Source organism: Osmia bicornis, chromosome 6, assembly GCF_907164935.1.
Source record: "Osmia bicornis bicornis chromosome 6, iOsmBic2.1, whole genome shotgun sequence".
NCBI lineage: Eukaryota > Metazoa > Arthropoda > Insecta > Hymenoptera > Megachilidae > Osmia > Osmia bicornis.
The window spans coordinates 8,459,884-8,477,573 of NC_060221.1; the positions used below are offsets into that span (position 1 = coordinate 8,459,884).

The window sequence follows — 17,690 nt, forward strand, 5'->3', positions numbered from 1 at the left end:
ATTTTTTGCGTTTATTTAACTTGCTGTACTTATCTTCTTGGCTTATTGAATAAACTCATTAGAAGGTTAAAGGCGTTGATTTTATTACACCTGTGTGCCTTGCCCATTATTTTATCCTTTTATTTATTATTTTACCGATACTATATCCCTTACATCTCTGTATACCTCGCATCTGTGCTTTCATTATATTATCCCTGCACCCCTTGCATGCCAGCATCCCTTATATCTCTGCATTCCTTACATCACAGCAACCCTTGTATCCTTGCATTGCTTCCTCTAGCGGCAATAATTTCAACTAAATTTCGCACGTCGAATCAACGCCCTCTAGCGGCGAAAGGGGGAACTAAATTTTGCAAAAAATTTGGCCCTCTGGCGGGAAAAATTCGAACTAAATTTTCGATATCGAATCAGCGCCCTCTGGTGGCGAAAAAAGGAACTGCATTTTGCAAAAATTTTGGCCCTCTGGCGGGAAAAATCGAATTAAATTTTCGATGTCGGATCAGCGCCCTCTGGTAGTAAAAAAAGGAACTAAATTTTACAGAAATTTTGGCCATCTAGCGGCAAAAATGTAAACTAAAATTCGCACGTTGAAACAGCGCCCACTGGCGGTAAAAGTTGGAACTAAATCCGTCACGATTTTTCTATCTTTGGTGAGGTACAGTGATAAAAGGATGTAGGGGATGCAGGGATGTAAGAGATGTAGAGATGTAAAGAATGCAGTGATGTAAGGGATGTAAAGATGTAAAGGATGCAGGAATATAAAGAATTCAGGGATGTAAAGGATACGGAGATGTAAGGAAGGCACTGATGTGAGAGATGCAGTGCTATAAGGTTACAAGAATACAAGGGAGACAGATACCGTGATTTAGTGGTAGTTTCCGCGAGGCTCATAAAAAGAATGAAGAAATAAATATCTGCGAAGGGAGGCCTTGGTCCATAAAGAGGAGTAGGATAATAAATAATTAAAAAGCGTAGGTCTTCGCCCATAAAAAAGGATAAAATAACTAATAACTGGAAAAAGTGAAATAAAAGGGATGGTCGGCCGAGACCCAAAAGAGGGATAAAATCATAAATGCTTTTCCCTTTTGATGAGCTTATTGAATAAGCAATGAAAATAAATAAAGTAAACTATACACCACTGTATAAACTACGAAAGGAAATTAGAGGTACATATATGTATATAAAGCGCAAAGACGTCCATCCGTGTCACTTTTAAACGGGAGACTTACTAGGGTTAGAGATACGCTTTAGACGCGTCGTTAGAAAGGTCTCACTGACAATAAGACTAGCTCAAGACCGTTGTGTTTGTACGGCTAAGTGGTCGGAGTCAAAAGTTACAGATGTTTCAATTTTTCTATAGAAAGTCTATGGGTCGCACATTTTAGCTTCGGGGCCCCTGACAACCCGAATGCCATAATGTTGATATGCAAAGAATATCACTGGTGCTTCGGGGTCCCTAGCACCCCAAGCCATCGACCATTATGCCATCTATATAAAAGTGATGCAAACTATTCGTTAACTTACCGACCACCGAAAGGTCGATTACCGACTGTCGGAAGTTCAGTCGATAAGTCGGTAATTTATTGAGTAGTTTCCGCCGCTTTTGTATAGATGGCGCGATGGTCGAATTTAAAAAATACTTAATTCTAGGCGGGTTTTTCAAAATTTAAGTTTGTCAAATAATTATTCTAATCATTTTTCGATCTTGTTATAATAATAATTGCTCAGTCTTGTACTGCTTTTGACTGATTTCTGAAAAAAAAAAATAGAATAAGAGGGAGTGGAAATTAGATCTTTTCAGATGTCAGTCTGTAGGTAAGTACGATTATTATACCGGTTGTGCTCTCTGGATGCAGACCTATATGTGGGGGTGTCTGAGACCCCCAAAAACAAATACATGACCCCACGAAAACAAATACATGTCCAGTCTTTTTTCATATGTTGTCACTGATCTAACAATCGTATGTTTCGATTATAAGCACGTATTTAAAAAATTTATATTTTGAAAAACTTGTTTTGTAATATGCATCAATATGCATCGTTATAACTTGTGAAAGCATAAATCAAGAACAATTTTAGTTCGTTTGATATTAAGCTTTGTAAAGTATATTATCAGATTAAATTAATATACTTTCGTTCAAAGCATTTAAATTTACAATAGAATAGAGATGAAAGAAGGGAACAATGTATCGAACGTAACAAACGACGAATATATTCATGGGAATGGAGAGGTAACTTTTTAATCGCGTATTTTATAAGATTCGAAATCATTGTTATTAATGATATTCCTGTGTTATGATCCTTGATGATGTATTTTCTTTAAGAGGTTAGTTGCGTGCGTGTCCAGAAATACTTGACCTTAATGTTTTTCTCAAATATTTGTAAATTTTCCTAGAGATTTATTAAAAATTTATTGAATATTATCTTTTTTATACCTTTAACATATATATATATGTGTTATAAGCAAAATTAGCATAAATTTATTTATACAATTATAATAGGTTGTTAATACAGAGGAATCTCCTGCAAAACAGAAATTACGTGGATGGCTGAATCGAAATTTACGAATAAAAATGACAGATGGTCGAGTTTTAAAGGGTGCATTTTTATGTACGGATCGTGATGCTAATGTGATTTTAGGATCATGTTCAGAATTTTTATCAGAAGATCACACAGAAGCAAGAACTCTTGGTTTAGTGATGATACCTGGTAGACACATTGTAACAATACACCTTGATGCTTGAGCAACTGTAACTTTATATTAATTATATAAATTTCACTACTCCTCATTCTCTTAAATGGTGCAATTATTTTGTTATTTCCGTACTTTTTTTTTATTCACTCAGTAAAGAGAAAAATAAATATTAGAAGCTTAATGAACAGGTATATATTGTTGTTGTTGTTGTTATTATTACTATCATGACAAATAATTTATTGTTGCTCCCAAATTGTTGAATGTGACATGAAATAATTAATAAATAATTATAAATTAACTTGATTTGTTTGCAAGAGAATTGTATAATACTTATGTATGATTCTCTTATAATCATGAACTTTGATGTGAGATGCATAGACTAAAAATAATATTAATTTTTCTCATTCTTTACTTTGTAAATACTTTACACGCCTTTTTATTCATCCAACATAATAAATAACATAATTTAAGTTTTAAATTACAATTATATTCATTGGAATGATTTAAATTAACTGTATCAAATTAAATAAAAGTAAATTACTTGCACACAAGTTATAATCCTATTTATACAAATGACATTTGCGGATATAAAATTCCACTTAGTGTTTTAAGTTAAATCGCAACATACCATGTATTTTTCACTATAACAAGATTAGACAATTATTGTATTATAAAATTATCTATATTGTTGATATAATGGAGCATGAATAAAATTCTTTGAAATTAGGCGTTGTTTAACAAAAATTAATGAATTAAGGACATCAAAATAATAAATAAAACATTAAATTTCTCCTAATAAAGGGATTGGCTTGTATGTTTGCGTGTGTAATTATAATAATTGATGTAAATATAAAAAATCATTTTTAAGCTATAGTATAGAGTATATCTAAGAATATAGTATCAAGAAATATCACAATTAAATATTATATTCACAGTAGATGAAATCCGACCAAGTAGAACGTTACATCACTTGTAAATAACAACTTTATGCAAATAATTTATTCAGCTATTAAACACACTGTTGCTTAATCGCGATACGACTGTTTAAAGTCTTTAATTATTGTATAACTATAAATACAATATTCAAACTGTTATTAATTGGCACTTAAAAATAAACTTTCTTACAGGATGGTCGGTTTTTCTGTTTTCTGTATGCAAAATGCTGTAAGATATTCTGTCACTTTGTTCTGTATCAAATGAATTAAATGATTTTTTTTTTACTATTATTATACGAGTACGTGTAATTAAATACAGTAACACTTCAATATTCACATCCATGAAATAATTCATGCAGCCACATTAACACATAATTTTTTTCATTCAATTTCGGTTTTTAAATGCATTTTCAATCCTGTCCTACAATATAATAAATTGGCTAAAATATTAACCGAAACACAACCGGCCAATGATTGAAGTCACCCCTTTTTAAATATCTTAAAGTTCTTGATGTATCTCTTCTTCTTGAGTTTTCGCCTGAGCTTTGTTGTCTTTTAACGCCTCTTGGGATTCTTCTGAACCTTCTGATTTTTCATTTTGTACTTCTATATTATCAGATTGATCCTCTTTCGACTGTTTTTCCGTTTGTGAATCAGCCGTTGTTTTAGGAACAGATTCTGATTGAGATTGTTCTTTCGTATCTGTCGCGTTTTCATTTGTGCTTGCTGTATGATTTGTCGCAGTGTCTTGCTTTGGTCTCCATATTTTTGCCTTATTTATAAGATATTTTACTTCCCTATCGAGTACCGCCATTTTATTTGCAATATCGCGAACTTTATATTTTACTAGTTCATGTAAACTCGTCTCAACAAATGATTTAACAACTGTATCATAGTATTCCTATAAACAAAGACAATTTAAATATCATGAATAAATGAAACGTATTAAATTAATAACTTACCTGAGTTTCATTAATCACTTTTTCTAATGTTTCTATCTCGACTTGTGTAAAAATGTCACTTGACAAGCTCAAATTTTTCATGTTGTTTAAAAATGTTGTGCTTGCGTTTAACATAGAAGTCATGCCCTTTAATACTTCTGGACGTTCTCTATGTTCATAGACACGTTCGTACACGTCGTTAGTTAATTTTTGAAGTTCTGCCAATTTTTCCTCGTATACTTCAGCAGTTGCAGTGAATCCATCTTCGTACAACCATTCAGAAATTTCAGAACACGCTTTTAATATACTTTCTATTTCTTGAGGTGTAGCTGCAGCGGCATATTCCTCAGATTGTAATCTTTGTTGAGCATCAATTATGAATGTTTCTAAATTGTTCAAAGCTGTTTCACGTCTCGTTTTCTCGAAATCATATACATCTAAACGATGCAATCTAAAAATATAACATAATGTTAATATTAAACATGAATGTAATGCATTTATATTGTTATCTATACATTTACTTACTTATCACGAGATTCAACAAGTTTATCTCCAGAAAGAATCTGAGATCCTAATTTGATTTCTTTAGCTTTAATAGGCTCTTTAATCGTTACAATCGTAGCCTTTTTCTCCTTTTCTTTTTCTACTTTTTCAGTTTTGTTTGTTGCTTTATCTTCAGTGGTGGTAGTTTCATTTTTCTTCTTCGTTTTATCTTCAGTTTCCTTTTGTAAGTCAGGATACTCTGATTCCTCATGAACTGGTTTGATGTCTTCTTTTAATGGCTCCTCTGCTTTTCCTTCTTTGTCTTCTGATCCTGTAAATTTCAATGATATACTTGTTCCACATTCGTACAAAAATTTTAAGTATTCTCATAATTTTTTATGTCATTATGTTTTATAAATGCTTGCAAAAAATGGCTTAACGTTTTGCAAGAAAAAGGTTTCCATAAACTTTTTAGTGCATTTTCTAAAGTTCACTACAAAAATTTATTTAAAAAAAAAGAAAAGAAGGGAATAATTAATTAATCAATTAATCAACTAATCCACATGTTTCTGTTCTGGGAGTGGGTTATGATCGTACTTTGGGAGGATTAGAAGTGCAAATTGATCAACTAATCAATTAATAAAGTACAATTAACATTTTTTGCAATGCATTCAGCACAAACCTGCAAAAAGTTTACTAATAGTTGAGCCAAGTATTGAGAAAGTACCCTCTTCTTCGTCAGAAGCTGAACTTGATTTTTCTGACACTAATTCTACATTCAACAAATTAAGTATGCCACTATCATCCATGGCAAAATGTGCTTTAATCCCTTTACTTTCTGCTCCTTCTTTAGTATGCTTTTCTAAAGCTTCAGCTACACCAGATAAACTGATAGTAGATATATTTAAATTACCAATAGCACTAAAATAAAAAAATATGGGATTGATAAATATAAAAATATTACTGCAAACAATAGTTGTACAAAATACTTACGCTGTTTCATTAGGAGGCAAGTAGTCCAATTCAGCATAATTAATATGGAATTGGAAATTTTCTGTATATTTATTAAATGTTATAATTTTCTTTTGTGGATATGGATTCATTCTGCCAAATAATGACTTTTTGACCTAAAAGTAGCACATCCGAAAACGAACCTAAGTATGGTCTCTTAGCATATAATTTATAAATATACGAAAATAAAAGACTTACTTGTTTTACTCTGTTATCAACAGTTCTGTCAAAAATTATTTGTATAGGAAACAGCACAGCATCTCTGGTAACGAATTTCTTTACTTTGAATCCTTTACTAAGATCTGCAGCTTTGTATACTGCTCCTAATGTAGCTGCCTCATCTGTATTAATATTTTTAGATAGTTCAACTGTTAAATACTGTCTTAAATACTCCTGTATCTTTGGCATTCTAGTACCAGCTCCTACTATTACAACTTGAGATATAACATCCATTGTCAAACCTGAAAATTTCAAATAAATTTAGAACGATTATATGCGAAATTTATATATTTTGTATTTTAACTTTACATGCCTGATGTTTTTAAAGCAATTTTAATAGGATTTTCTACGCGTTCAAATATATCAGTGCAAAGTTGCTCCAGTTTTTCTCTGGTAACTTGCACCCTAAAATCATGTTCATCTATCAGCCCTTCGACTTGAGCAAAATGATCTGTATTTGCACTTAATACATTCTTGACACGACCAGCTTCTTTAAAAAGTTTTGCCATTGCTTTTGGATTTTTAAATACTGAATTTGATGTTTTATTTAACGCATCAAATTCCTTAGCTAAATGATGTTGAAGTCTAAGTTGCACTTCTAATCCTCCCAAAGTACGATCATAACCCACTCCCAGAATAGAAACATGTGGATTAGTTTCAACAAATCCTTTCTCCTTCGTTTTCACGTTTTGATAACTTACAACTGTTGCAGTTGTACTGCTAGCCCCCATATCATAAAACATCACATAATGTGCAGTATCGTTTATTTCTTTGCTACGAAAAATTCCATAATTTAATGCAACAGCAGTATAATCATTAATTAGTTGCAAAACTTTAATTCCCGCAAGATCTGCTGCTTGGGCAAGAGCTCTTCTTTCAATTTGATTGAAAAATCCTGGAACAGTTATTACTGCTTCACTAATCGTCTGACCAGCTGAAGTTTCTGCAAATTCTTTTCCTTTATACAAAATTTGTGCAAGTAGTTCCTCAGGAGTAAATGTAGTATTTTGATCAAGTCTGAATGCAATTGTTTTACGTTCTTCGTCAGAAATAATATCATAATATGGAAACCGTTTTTGATAAAGCTGCACCAGAGGATTATCTATTGATTTTCCTAAGAGATCTAATATGTAAGAAAAACTGTTTTTAGGTGATTTAATTCCTACTACTTGAGCATCTTCTCCAAAACTTCTTTCTCCGTTACGAAATGCTATTGTAACTGGTGTTTTCCTCTTTGATTCTTTGTTAAGAGCTATTTCCATTGGAACACCAGGCTATACAAAACAATATTTAACATTAAATACTATCGTTAAAATTTATCAATAATCATACGTTTCAAAAGGTTTATTATATGGAATTAATAAAGTATTATATTTTATACATACCGAAACAATAGCAACTTTCATTGATTCGCTACCAATATCAATACTCATAACAGCAACCCCATTACTATTATCAATAAGGGTCATGATAGCAATCAATAATGACCAAATAATAAACATATTTAATTTGCTTGATTTCATCTGTAATTAAAAACAATACATAAACACCATAGTGTCTGGTAATGCAGTACTTCAGAAATATTAAATCAAACAGTTAATAGGTAAGAAATTATACTATACATTTCAGAAACAAAAACAGGTAATTATAAACCAACAAACAACAAATATGTATCTAAATAATAATTTTCATTTATATAAAATCTTAGTAAACGTATAAAAGATGTTTTTTTAATGACACGAGGGTTTTCATAAGGCTGTCAAACATGGTTATGATAACCGGAATATTAAGGAATATTCACTACCAATTTCACTTACTTTTTATTTCTATCTTAAGGCTATTAGTCTAACGATAAAAGAGCTACTGCCATAGGCACAGACAAACGTTTGTTTTAATTTATTTAACGTAAGAGAAAACGTTACTTCTTTTCCTGTTTCGTCAAACTGAACACAACCATGTGTTTGTGTGGCATAACGGGATTGGTAATGGAAGATGGAAGAAAACGCTCATATTGGTCCGCGTTGGCAAATCAAAACCAATAATCCGTTATTTCACCCCCACTATGCTAAACTAAGTATATTTTAAAGAATTAGGTATATAAAATTGTGATTCTTTTTTTAAGGAACCACTTCTTTTGGTAAACAAAATCATAATTTATTTAAGAAACTGAAATACATTAATCAGTTTTTACTTACAATTATAAATTATATTAGTATTTGTAAAAAATAATCTATCGATTTTTGTGTTTATTCAAAACAAAAATTTAATTAGATTTTAATTTATTAATGTTGCACTGTATAATGATAAATAATCATAAAAAGAGGAAAACTATGAATTGTTGAGTAAATTATTTCTATTTGAATAGTATGATGTTTATATTTTATTATAATTGTTAATTATTTAAATTTAATAAGATGTAATGCAGATAAGCAATATAAGTTATATATCAATGAAACATAAATTTGAAAAGTTATTTAATTTTGCTATGAATAATTAAGTCCATTCATAGTGCAATACATGTAATTATTTGATCCTTAGTTTGAGATGTTTTATATTAAAGCTTATTAGAACTAGAAGATGCTGTGCAAATAATAAAAATATCTTATATGCATAAATATTGAATAATCCTATAACTCTTCTGATCGTCCGAATTTATAAGTGAGAGAGCCCAAAAAGATAAATACATTTTGTAAAAATAGGCCTACACCAGGCCAATGATGTTGTGCTTCTAAAAATGAAATTAATAACATTCAATTGTTCGGTTGTCTATATTAGATTAGAAAACATGTACATACCTGCAGCTACAAAATCTGCAAATAAAATCCAACAAGCTGCGATAACTGCAGCAAATCCCATTACAAACCCAACAAACAACCAACCTCTTGCACCCCTAGCTCCTAAATAACCGCCATTGTATGCATCTCCTCTTATTTGTGCATTTGTTACAGAATTTACCCTAAATTAAATGAAATGTATAATGTTATTCATTTAAAAAATCTATGTAAATTACAAACTTACATAAAGAGAGATATTGTTCCAAATACTCCACACACATGATACGCATTTGACATTTCATTAGGGTATTTGGCATGAGCATCGATAATAAACCACCATCCTATAAAGAACTGAAATTACAAAACTAATTAGCATGTTATATTTTTGTAAACACCAAAATGTTATGTATCTTAATTAATTTTTACAAAATAATATAACAAAATCTGAACAATAATGTAAATATCAATGTTTACCAATGTTCCAGCCAACATAGATGCCAATACATTTCGTTTTTCACCTGCTTCAAACCATATGCAATTGGAAGACTGTATATGTTCCAAACACGACGTCATTTTGTTTTAATTCTCAGTTAAATACCTCAGAATGTTATATTAGACAGCTAACCTAAATAAAAACACATATCAATTCCGATTACCACAGAAGCATTGAAAAATACTGAGAACAAAAACTCTGAAACCTATTTCTAGATTGTAAACTTTGTTTGACATTAAGCGTATTTCCTGTTATATCGATCATATTCGATATAATCGTATCGTATCGTAACAAAAAACTTTATAGTTGAAATTTTAATATATTTTTTATTTGATTAAAAGATCACTTTTGTATAAGAATAAAAATAGAGAACTATAGAGAATACGTTCCACCCAAACGCAGTAAATCTGTTTCGCCTGTGAGACGAACCGTAGAAACAAACAACGTACATATATTTACTGATATTTACTTTACTTTAACAAAAAAGTATTACGAACGTGGTATAAGTTTATAGTAAACAAATGTTTAAAAATATATATTTTGTATAAAATGACAGTAGATTTAGGTTTTGCAGAAAAACGTGAATCTTGGCGGCTAGAAAGTAGATTTTTTCCAAGCAAAATTGGTGGTAAGCCGGCGTGGCTTAATTTAAAAAATATTCCTGGAGAGAAAGATCTTCAATGCGAATATTGCAAAGAGCCTTGTATTTTTTTATGTCAAATCTATGCCCCATACGAAGATAGTGACGATGCTTTTCATCGAACGATATTTGTTTTTATATGCAAGAAACCTGAATGCTGTAGAACAAATGAAAACGGAAATTTAAAGGTATTTCGGTCACAATTACCGAAAGCGAATGAATTTTATCCACCCGAACCACCTGTGGAACAGAATGACTGGAGGACTGATATTAGTATGTTCCTTAAAGACTTATAAAAATCTTTTAGCAAATAAAATTTAAGCAAATTTTATTATGTAATGCTATTCAAAATTTTTAGATATAAATCGGTGGAAAAACACATGTTACATTTGTGGAATATTAGCACCGAATCATTGTTCTAAATGTAAAAATGTAAACTACTGTTGTCGTGCTCATCAAGTTTATCATTGGAAGCATGGGCACAAAAAGTCTTGTAACACTAACAAAGAAGTTGTTGAAAACAACAAATTTTTATTTCCTGAACATGAAATAGTTATAGAAAGAGAAGATGTCGAAAATGATAATGATGTGAACAAGTTGAACGAAGAGGAAGAAGAAATTAAGAAGTATGAAACAATGATACAAAATAATGAAGCAGGAACTCTTCAAAATGAAGATATACAAGAAGAATTATTACATATAGCTAATCAAAAGGAAGATGAAACATTTTCTAAATTCCAGTTAGCTGTTGATGAATATCCAGATCAAATTATAAGGTATTGATTTTCCTTCTCTTATTCGTTCGCCAGAGAAAATTATGTTTGACGTTTTGTCTACAATGTTTTGATCTACAGATATAACAGGGGAGGTGAAATTTTATATATCTCAGCAGAAGCTAAAATTAATAAAATACCAAAATGTGTTGACTGCAATGGAGAGAGACAGTTTGAATTTCAAGTAAGAATAAAAATAGTTGCTACTTGATCTCTAATAAGGAGTTTTGTACACTATATAAAATTTATTTGTTTTAGATTATGCCTCAATTATTGAACTTCCTTGATTTAGAAGATCCATTTAAGTGCATCGATTGGGGAATTTTAGGAGTATTCACTTGTATAAAATCATGCACACCTAAAAATGGATACAGCATAGAATATATATGGAAACAAGATATTATTGAAACTGAGTCCACCACTGTTTCTTAAGTGCATAATACATGAATAATTATAAAATATTATTAACATTGTACAGAGTATGAGAATTATTCAATGAATAATGTATAATAAAATAATTTAAATTATTTTATTAAACTATTTTATAACAGCAATTTATTGTACATTATTTTTTAATGGTTTAAATTCCTTTGGTACAAGAATACATGTAGTACACATCCTACTACATCTTATAATTAACATAGTAACTAAATAACAATTATTACATAGGTACAGTTGATAACAATAACATAAAATACACAAGAATGTAACATTTTATAAATAATTCTTCAAAATTAAGTCAAATAAAGTATTCAATATCAATTCTAAACGTAACAGTAGCTGAAACTGAATATATAACTTTGATTTTTAATAATACACGTCATATAAAAATATATATTCATCACGATTTAAATACATATAATAAAAATAAAAGTTGATAGCACAATGTTTGTGAAAATATACATTCCCTTAAAAAACTTTATAATTACTTGTAGCACCATGTTTAAAGTTACTGAAACAAATATCACTTGGTTGAGGCATACAAGGCACACAAATCTTACGATAAGATACGATTAAGTTACAGAAAAATATGAGGTACTAATAAAATTATAGAAATATATCTTTTCTCGTCATATAGGTAATATGTCATTATAAAAAATCACGAATACGTTTAGTGTATTTTCTTATTTCTAATTGACGAATCCTTTGTACTTATCTTTATATCACTTCGTTTTCGAGCTTAATATAGATGCACTATCTTGACAATACTGCTTAAAATACTTTAAAGTAATACTACTGACAGCTTTTGTCAGATTATGGGATAAATCAAATGGATCTTGCACACATAATGAAGAATCAATCCGAAAATATTCCGGATCGTTAGATTCATTTAAATGATTGATATAAGGATTCATTTCTTTGGGCAGCATATCTAGATTTATAAAATCTTTTTTTGCTAAGGCGTAACCCATAAGTGGACAAATAATGTAATATCGATAATCAAAATTAGCATAGAATTGAAAAAAACCCAATAATAACATAGAAAGAGATTGCACAGATTTATTGTTATTCTTTGGTTGTGCAACACCAGTTTCCCATCCTAAAATTAAATTTTATTTCAAAATTAAATTTATAATTATGTGCTCCTGTGCATTCAGAGTATTGCTATTAAGAGTAACACCTTACCACATATAATTCTAGATTTATTTTTCTCTTTTATTAATGTAGCAACACTTGGTAAATGCATATTTAACTGTAGATAAAATATAACAATCCAAGCAATAGCATAATTTGTTAAACCATGCCTTGAAGGTAAATTGAAACAAGATAACCATTTCTTAATGAACAGTATTAGTTTTCTGCACGGTGGATATGCATCATTAAATGACCTAATAATTAAAATGAATGGTAAATACGATATTTTATCTGTTTACACGTGACATTAAAATAAAACAGGCTACAATACCTTATTAGTTTAGAATTTTCAACTGAAAGACCATTTGTAAGAGAAATATCACATTGTGTATTTGTTGGTTTATATAACAACTTTATTATAGGAGTTCTTGACTCTATTATTTCTTTCACTTCCCATTTTTTCTTTTGTTGATGTAAAATTTTCTCAATAGATATGAAATATTTCTTTTTTAAGGATTCTTCTGGATCTTGATAGTATGTATTTCCTATTAAAAAATAACAAATTTTAAGACATTTAAATTTTCATAAACTATACGTCCTTTTAACATATATATATATATATGTATATGTGTATGTACGTACCACAATCAAGATATATATCTATGTCACTATTTATAGATCCAAGTCCAGTAATTCTAGATCCGAATAAAAATGCTTTAATAGAGGGATAAAATGATTTCAAGGCATTTTCCAAAGATTGTGTGACTTCCTTTTGTATAGTGTCATTCATTAAAATTTGTGTTTGTTCAAATAAAACATCAGAAATTTCGTCAACTTGATCTAATAATTTCTTTATACTTTCAGGAAGATCTTCAACCATAAAATCTTTACTTTTTATTAAATATTTATGCACTGGATCATCACAATGTTTTGTATAACAGTTTTTTGTGTCCAACCATAATGTTGCACATGGAATACAAAAATCATATATTTCCTTTGTTGAATGTTTCTTATGTGTAACAATATGTTCTATAAATTCCATTTTATAATTGAAACTTTTTTCGCATGGAACACACGAAAATTTCTGAATGCTATACCATAAATTTGTAAGATTCTGTGTTATCGAATTAAAAGCATTATCTATAACTGCACAAAAAGTTTCACATTTTTTCTTATGCATCTTATCATTAATATGAGCATCAATATTATCGGTATCATTTTTGATACAACTTTTACATATATGACATTTTATGGAATCTTCTGAAATTTTCTGCATATATTGCTTTATCAATTTTTCAGAGTCTTTATCTTCTTTAATTGTATTTAACTTAAATTTATGTGCGTCAAGACATGCATGTTCATATAATAAATCCAATTCTTTTGAAACAGTATCATTACAAGCTAAACAATAAAAGTTTTTACTACTATATGGCATAAATGGTTTAAAATTTAATTCCATATTATTCAACTTTTTTTTATCCAAGGTATACATTTTTTCCTCAATTTCCAAAAATTCTTCACAATATACTTTATTCAAACGTTTTACTAGCCTTTGTCTTTTATGATCATGTTTTTCTGATGAATTTGATTTAAATGGAGAAACATGTAGAAGCTTTGTAATTTGTTCATTTATATCACTTGTTATATCAAAACAATTATCAGTAGTTGTCTGTTCTTTCCCCATTTTATTATTGGGACAGTTTAATGTTTTACTAGAATCGTTTAATGTTTCTGTGGAAATTCGTTTAATTCTCCACAGATGCATCCGTGCTTGACAATGTTCTCTTAAATTGTGACATGTGTTTAATATTACTCTGCAAATTAAACAGGAATAGGTAATTTTATTCTTGATATCATCACAAACTACAATATTTGAAGTATCAAAAGATATAAGGCACTTTCTGATAATACATAGGTTCATTTCCTATTTTTGGAAAGAGAACACTACAAAGTGCAGATTTTGTACCTTCTAATATGTTTTGAGTATCATCAGGTGATTGTGGAAATATTTTAATGTTATTTGTTTTAATATGTATCAAAGTATTTTTCAAGTTGTTTAAATGTTTTGTTGAATTTAAATGAGTAATTAATGAATTAGTTCCCTGTATTATTGATTTACAACAAAAACATTTAAATAAAAATATATCATCTCTTATACTCATAGCAGGTATGTTACATTTATGAATTACTGTATTAATGTGCTCATGTAAATTCTTAATATCTATTTGTATACTGCATAATTCACAAAAATACAAAGATTTGTTGAAAGCATTAGTATTATTACTATTATCTTGTATTTCGTTGATTCTATCTTTTTCCGCAATATTTATTAAATCTTCCTGTTTGGATGTATCATTTAGGCTCAATTTTTCATTTACACTTACATTCATTTTATTCTTTGAAAAGTTAACAGTTGGTTTCTGATTTGCACTTCTATCATTATCAGAATTTGTACATATAGCGTATGTAGTTTTACAAATATTTGAGTTTTGATCTTGACATTTTAATTTGTTGATGTGAATCTTTCCATTAATATGTTGTAAAACATTATGTAATGAATTACATGTTCGTTCACACAGTGTGCATATAAATTTAGATCCTTCTATTGTAATGTTATTACTTAGAAAAATCTGATCATACTTTTTCAAACAATTCTTCACACATGCTGTTGTACAAATTTTGCAGTCAATGTTAAATTTTAAATTTGATTGATGATCTTTTGTTTTTGCCTTTTTTGAAAGTATATCCATGACTGTTATTTGAGATGTATATTTGTTTTCAAATAAATCTAATTTTGTATTGTCATTATCATTTTGTTCTGTACTCTGAGGTAATTGATTAACTTTAGCTAATAAACTGACATGTTGCCTTCCTTTGATATGTGGTAAATATGATCTGGGGAAGGCAATGACACTTACAAGCTCACATATTAAATCATTAGATGATAAATCTTCATTATTATTTACATTCTGTTCTTGCTGAGTTCTCACGCTTATGTATTGTAATAAATTAACAATTTTACTCTTATAGTTTTCTTTTACTTCATCTAAATTTGATTCTACCACATTTTTAATTACTTCAGAGTTAATAGGTATGCGCTGAATTTGTTTAGATTCCCTTTCATTTAATGTTGTATTTGTCTCTGTATGTTTCATTGCCATAATGTGTTGTAAAATATCGCTAGGAGTTAAACAACATCGATAACAACATTGACACATCAATTGATAATATTCAAATTTGAGTATTCTGTTATTAACAAGAGTTTGACAATCTTCATTTGAATAGTTATATACTATTCTAAAAAACTCAAATGGTACGTATTTACTATGTCCTTGGGAAACATATGAATCATATGTTTCATGTTTATATGTGAATGTATCTTTTAACAACAAGGACTTATCAGATGAATCAAGTTTCTTTTTTCTCACTTTTGATAACTTTGACTTAACAGATGCAATACATATTTCACTGTTATCTTTACCACAATTTAAGACTACACGTTTATTTTTTAATTGATCAATATGACATTTGTTTTGAACATGTTGTAAAGTACTAATTAAATCTGGAAAACTGCAATAACAAGACGTACAATTAAACTACTTAAAGCAATTATAGCTACTTTGTTATCTTTAAGTATCTGATAGGTTTGTTCTTCACAGTCTTTCAAAATGTTAACTGTTTGATCCGACCATAATAACTGGTGCTTTTCTTCATTAATGTGGTATAAAGCATCTTCTAAATTTGATTGTTCAGACATACATAAATGACAAAAAAATTGTTCATCACAACTGGTTATATTATGTTCTAATAATTTCTTAAACATTGTCAGTTACAATATTTTACAGTTATACAAATAAGAGGTAGTTTATGTTAAGAAAGAATAGATTGTTTATTGCTATTAATTAATTGTACTTAACATTATTGGAATGTCATAACTTGGCACTATAAAAAATAATTATATGATAACAAGCAATTTTCATCGTGCTTTTCTTCAAAACTTATTAAAACTTATAAAACATACACTGTATATTGCATTCAACCACATTCAACACTTTCTATTTAATTTTCAGTTTTTTAATTTGCTGTCGCACCCATACCAAATTGTATCTACTTAAATACACTGTGGATATACAGTATGTATGTATATATACCAGTGATAATATCAGTAATATAGTATATATAATACCAATATTACACTGAATGAACCAACCTTTAGCTGCTTTACAATTTAACTATGTATGTACTATGCAGTAATATTTTAAAAAGACATGAAATTATGAGCACATTAATATACATACACCTAAAGATTTAATATTTTAACTAATACCTACTTAAAATTTGTTAGAAGGTTTTAAAATGCTTACCTTGCATATAATTTGATAAAAAAATGATTATCAAGTTTTATTATATTATTTCAAATTTAATGAACTATAAAAACATACCGAATAATATTTCCCATGACGGATAAATATAAAAGTTAGGAGCTGGTCGTCAATCGAAGCAAGTCAAAGATACAATAATTATAGTGAAAATTATGAATCATTGGAATGCCTCGATATTCGATATTATTTTTCTCGGGGAATACCCAAATATTCATTCAGTGTTGACAACCTTTATTTAGTTCTTATAATTTATATAAAAAGATACTAATTCATTTTTTATAGTGATTTTATAAGGAAATAGTAAGTTCGCTGATTTTTCATAAGATATTGATGCTGTATTTTAAACTTTATTTTACTAAACGATTAATTAATTATTGATTGATCGTAAATATACTATTAGCATATGACTTGTAAAATTTGTTAAGTTTTGCGTTGAATGTTATAAATACATGCAAATTACAATTATGGAATAAAAGTGAGGTGAATGATATAATTGTGTATAATAAAAATGTATAAATTTAAATCAAGTTTACTGATTAACGTAGTTTGATTGAATACCTCCATACGGAAGTGACATGAATTCCGATTGGTAGGGTAGCGTTATTTTATTACGTGTCATGTACGCAAATTTGCTTTTCTCGATTGCTTGAGAATTCTAAAATAGGCTCCTGAAATACTTTGATATTCGATTATTTCAATTATTGAAGGTATTGAAATACACGTTCTTATATGTCTATAGTAAAATGTAGAAATTCATTATTTTCATTCA

General features: G+C 29.0%; 5 protein-coding genes across 9 annotated transcripts; 2 read left to right on the plus strand and 3 right to left on the minus strand.

Annotated features, from left to right (window-relative positions):
* Positions 1-1,946: 1,946 nt before the first annotated feature.
* On the plus strand, positions 1,947-2,799 carry LOC114874944 (N-alpha-acetyltransferase 38, NatC auxiliary subunit). The gene is made up of 2 exons (XM_029184723.2): positions 1,947-2,231; positions 2,502-2,799. The coding sequence occupies exons 1-2, from the start codon at positions 2,169-2,171 to the stop codon at positions 2,742-2,744; spliced, it is 306 nt and encodes a 101-aa protein (XP_029040556.1). The 5' UTR covers positions 1,947-2,168; the 3' UTR covers positions 2,745-2,799.
* A 287-nt stretch (positions 2,800-3,086) lies between these two features.
* Positions 3,087-8,284, minus strand: LOC114874937 (hypoxia up-regulated protein 1). Of its 2 annotated transcripts, none has more exons than XM_029184713.2 (9): positions 8,102-8,284; positions 7,670-7,807; positions 6,598-7,558; positions 6,264-6,526; positions 6,048-6,181; positions 5,782-5,975; positions 5,097-5,385; positions 4,593-5,022; positions 3,087-4,531 (listed from the first exon to the last, which is right to left on the minus strand). In XM_029184713.2, exons 2-9 carry the CDS (start codon positions 7,805-7,807, stop codon positions 4,130-4,132), a joined length of 2,811 nt encoding a protein of 936 aa, XP_029040546.2. In that variant the 5' UTR covers positions 8,102-8,284; the 3' UTR covers positions 3,087-4,129. The 2 variants fall into 2 exon arrangements, with proteins under 2 accessions (XP_029040546.2, XP_029040545.2); XM_029184712.2 differs by having other exon boundaries at positions 5,737-5,975; positions 8,102-8,283.
* Positions 8,285-8,741: 457 nt separating this feature from the next.
* Positions 8,742-10,416, minus strand: LOC114874942 (transmembrane protein 50A). 2 transcript variants are annotated; one of them, XM_029184722.1, is made up of 5 exons: positions 10,399-10,416; positions 9,533-9,683; positions 9,303-9,409; positions 9,080-9,240; positions 8,742-9,012 (listed from the first exon to the last, which is right to left on the minus strand). In XM_029184722.1, the coding sequence occupies exons 2-5, from the start codon at positions 9,629-9,631 to the stop codon at positions 8,912-8,914; spliced, it is 468 nt and encodes a 155-aa protein (XP_029040555.1). In that variant the 5' UTR covers positions 9,632-9,683; positions 10,399-10,416; the 3' UTR covers positions 8,742-8,911. The 2 variants fall into 2 exon arrangements, with proteins under 2 accessions (XP_029040555.1, XP_029040554.1); XM_029184721.1 differs by lacking the exon at positions 10,399-10,416 and adding an exon at positions 9,757-9,848.
* On the plus strand, positions 10,049-11,498 carry LOC114874939 (programmed cell death protein 2). The gene is made up of 4 exons (XM_029184718.2): positions 10,049-10,464; positions 10,550-10,967; positions 11,046-11,148; positions 11,223-11,498. The coding sequence occupies exons 1-4, from the start codon at positions 10,101-10,103 to the stop codon at positions 11,394-11,396; spliced, it is 1,059 nt and encodes a 352-aa protein (XP_029040551.1). The 5' UTR covers positions 10,049-10,100; the 3' UTR covers positions 11,397-11,498.
* LOC114874936 (terminal uridylyltransferase Tailor-like) lies at positions 11,489-17,095 on the minus strand. 3 transcript variants are annotated; one of them, XM_029184710.2, is made up of 5 exons: positions 16,982-17,095; positions 13,182-14,353; positions 12,871-13,084; positions 12,591-12,793; positions 11,489-12,504 (listed from the first exon to the last, which is right to left on the minus strand). In XM_029184710.2, the coding sequence occupies exons 1-5, from the start codon at positions 16,996-16,998 to the stop codon at positions 12,128-12,130; spliced, it is 1,983 nt and encodes a 660-aa protein (XP_029040543.1). In that variant the 5' UTR covers positions 16,999-17,095; the 3' UTR covers positions 11,489-12,127. The 3 variants fall into 3 exon arrangements, with proteins under 3 accessions (XP_029040543.1, XP_046141969.1, XP_029040542.2); XM_046286013.1 differs by lacking the exon at positions 16,982-17,095 and adding an exon at positions 14,924-16,863; XM_029184709.2 differs by lacking the exon at positions 16,982-17,095 and having other exon boundaries at positions 13,182-16,863.
* Between the last annotated feature and the right edge of the window lie 595 nt (positions 17,096-17,690).

What these genes read in the sequence shown, in the direction of transcription:
- LOC114874939 (XM_029184718.2), top strand. Translation starts at nt 10,101, where the DNA reads ATGACAGTAGATTTAGGTTTTGCAGAAAAACGTGAATCTTGGCGGCTA. An exon ending in TATCCAGATCAAATTATAAG is followed by an intron (nt 10,968 to 11,045) that starts GTATTGATTTTC and finishes TTTGATCTACAG; the next exon opens with ATATAACAGGGGAGGTGAAA. An exon ending in AGAGACAGTTTGAATTTCAA is followed by an intron (nt 11,149 to 11,222) that starts GTAAGAATAAAA and finishes TATTTGTTTTAG; the next exon opens with ATTATGCCTCAATTATTGAA.
- LOC114874937 (XM_029184712.2), bottom strand. Translation starts at nt 7,807, where the DNA reads ATGAAATCAAGCAAATTAAATATGTTTATTATTTGGTCATTATTGATT. An exon ending in AATTGCTTTAAAAACATCAG is followed by an intron (nt 6,527 to 6,597) that starts GCATGTAAAGTT and finishes TGAAATTTTCAG; the next exon opens with GTTTGACAATGGATGTTATA. An exon ending in TATTAGTAAACTTTTTGCAG is followed by an intron (nt 5,386 to 5,736) that starts GTTTGTGCTGAA and finishes TGAAATTTACAG; the next exon opens with GATCAGAAGACAAAGAAGGA.
- LOC114874944 (XM_029184723.2), top strand. Translation starts at nt 2,169, where the DNA reads ATGAAAGAAGGGAACAATGTATCGAACGTAACAAACGACGAATATATT. An exon ending in ATATTCATGGGAATGGAGAG is followed by an intron (nt 2,232 to 2,501) that starts GTAACTTTTTAA and finishes CAATTATAATAG; the next exon opens with GTTGTTAATACAGAGGAATC.
- LOC114874936 (XM_029184709.2), bottom strand. Translation starts at nt 14,460, where the DNA reads ATGAACCTATGTATTATCAGAAAGTGCCTTATATCTTTTGATACTTCA. An exon ending in AGATATATATCTTGATTGTG is followed by an intron (nt 13,085 to 13,181) that starts GTACGTACATAC and finishes ATTTTTTAATAG; the next exon opens with GAAATACATACTATCAAGAT. An exon ending in GAAAATTCTAAACTAATAAG is followed by an intron (nt 12,794 to 12,870) that starts GTATTGTAGCCT and finishes TTTAATTATTAG; the next exon opens with GTCATTTAATGATGCATATC.
- LOC114874942 (XM_029184722.1), bottom strand. Translation starts at nt 9,631, where the DNA reads ATGACGTCGTGTTTGGAACATATACAGTCTTCCAATTGCATATGGTTT. An exon ending in CTATGTTGGCTGGAACATTG is followed by an intron (nt 9,410 to 9,532) that starts GTAAACATTGAT and finishes TTGTAATTTCAG; the next exon opens with TTCTTTATAGGATGGTGGTT. An exon ending in GGAACAATATCTCTCTTTAT is followed by an intron (nt 9,241 to 9,302) that starts GTAAGTTTGTAA and finishes CATTTAATTTAG; the next exon opens with GGTAAATTCTGTAACAAATG.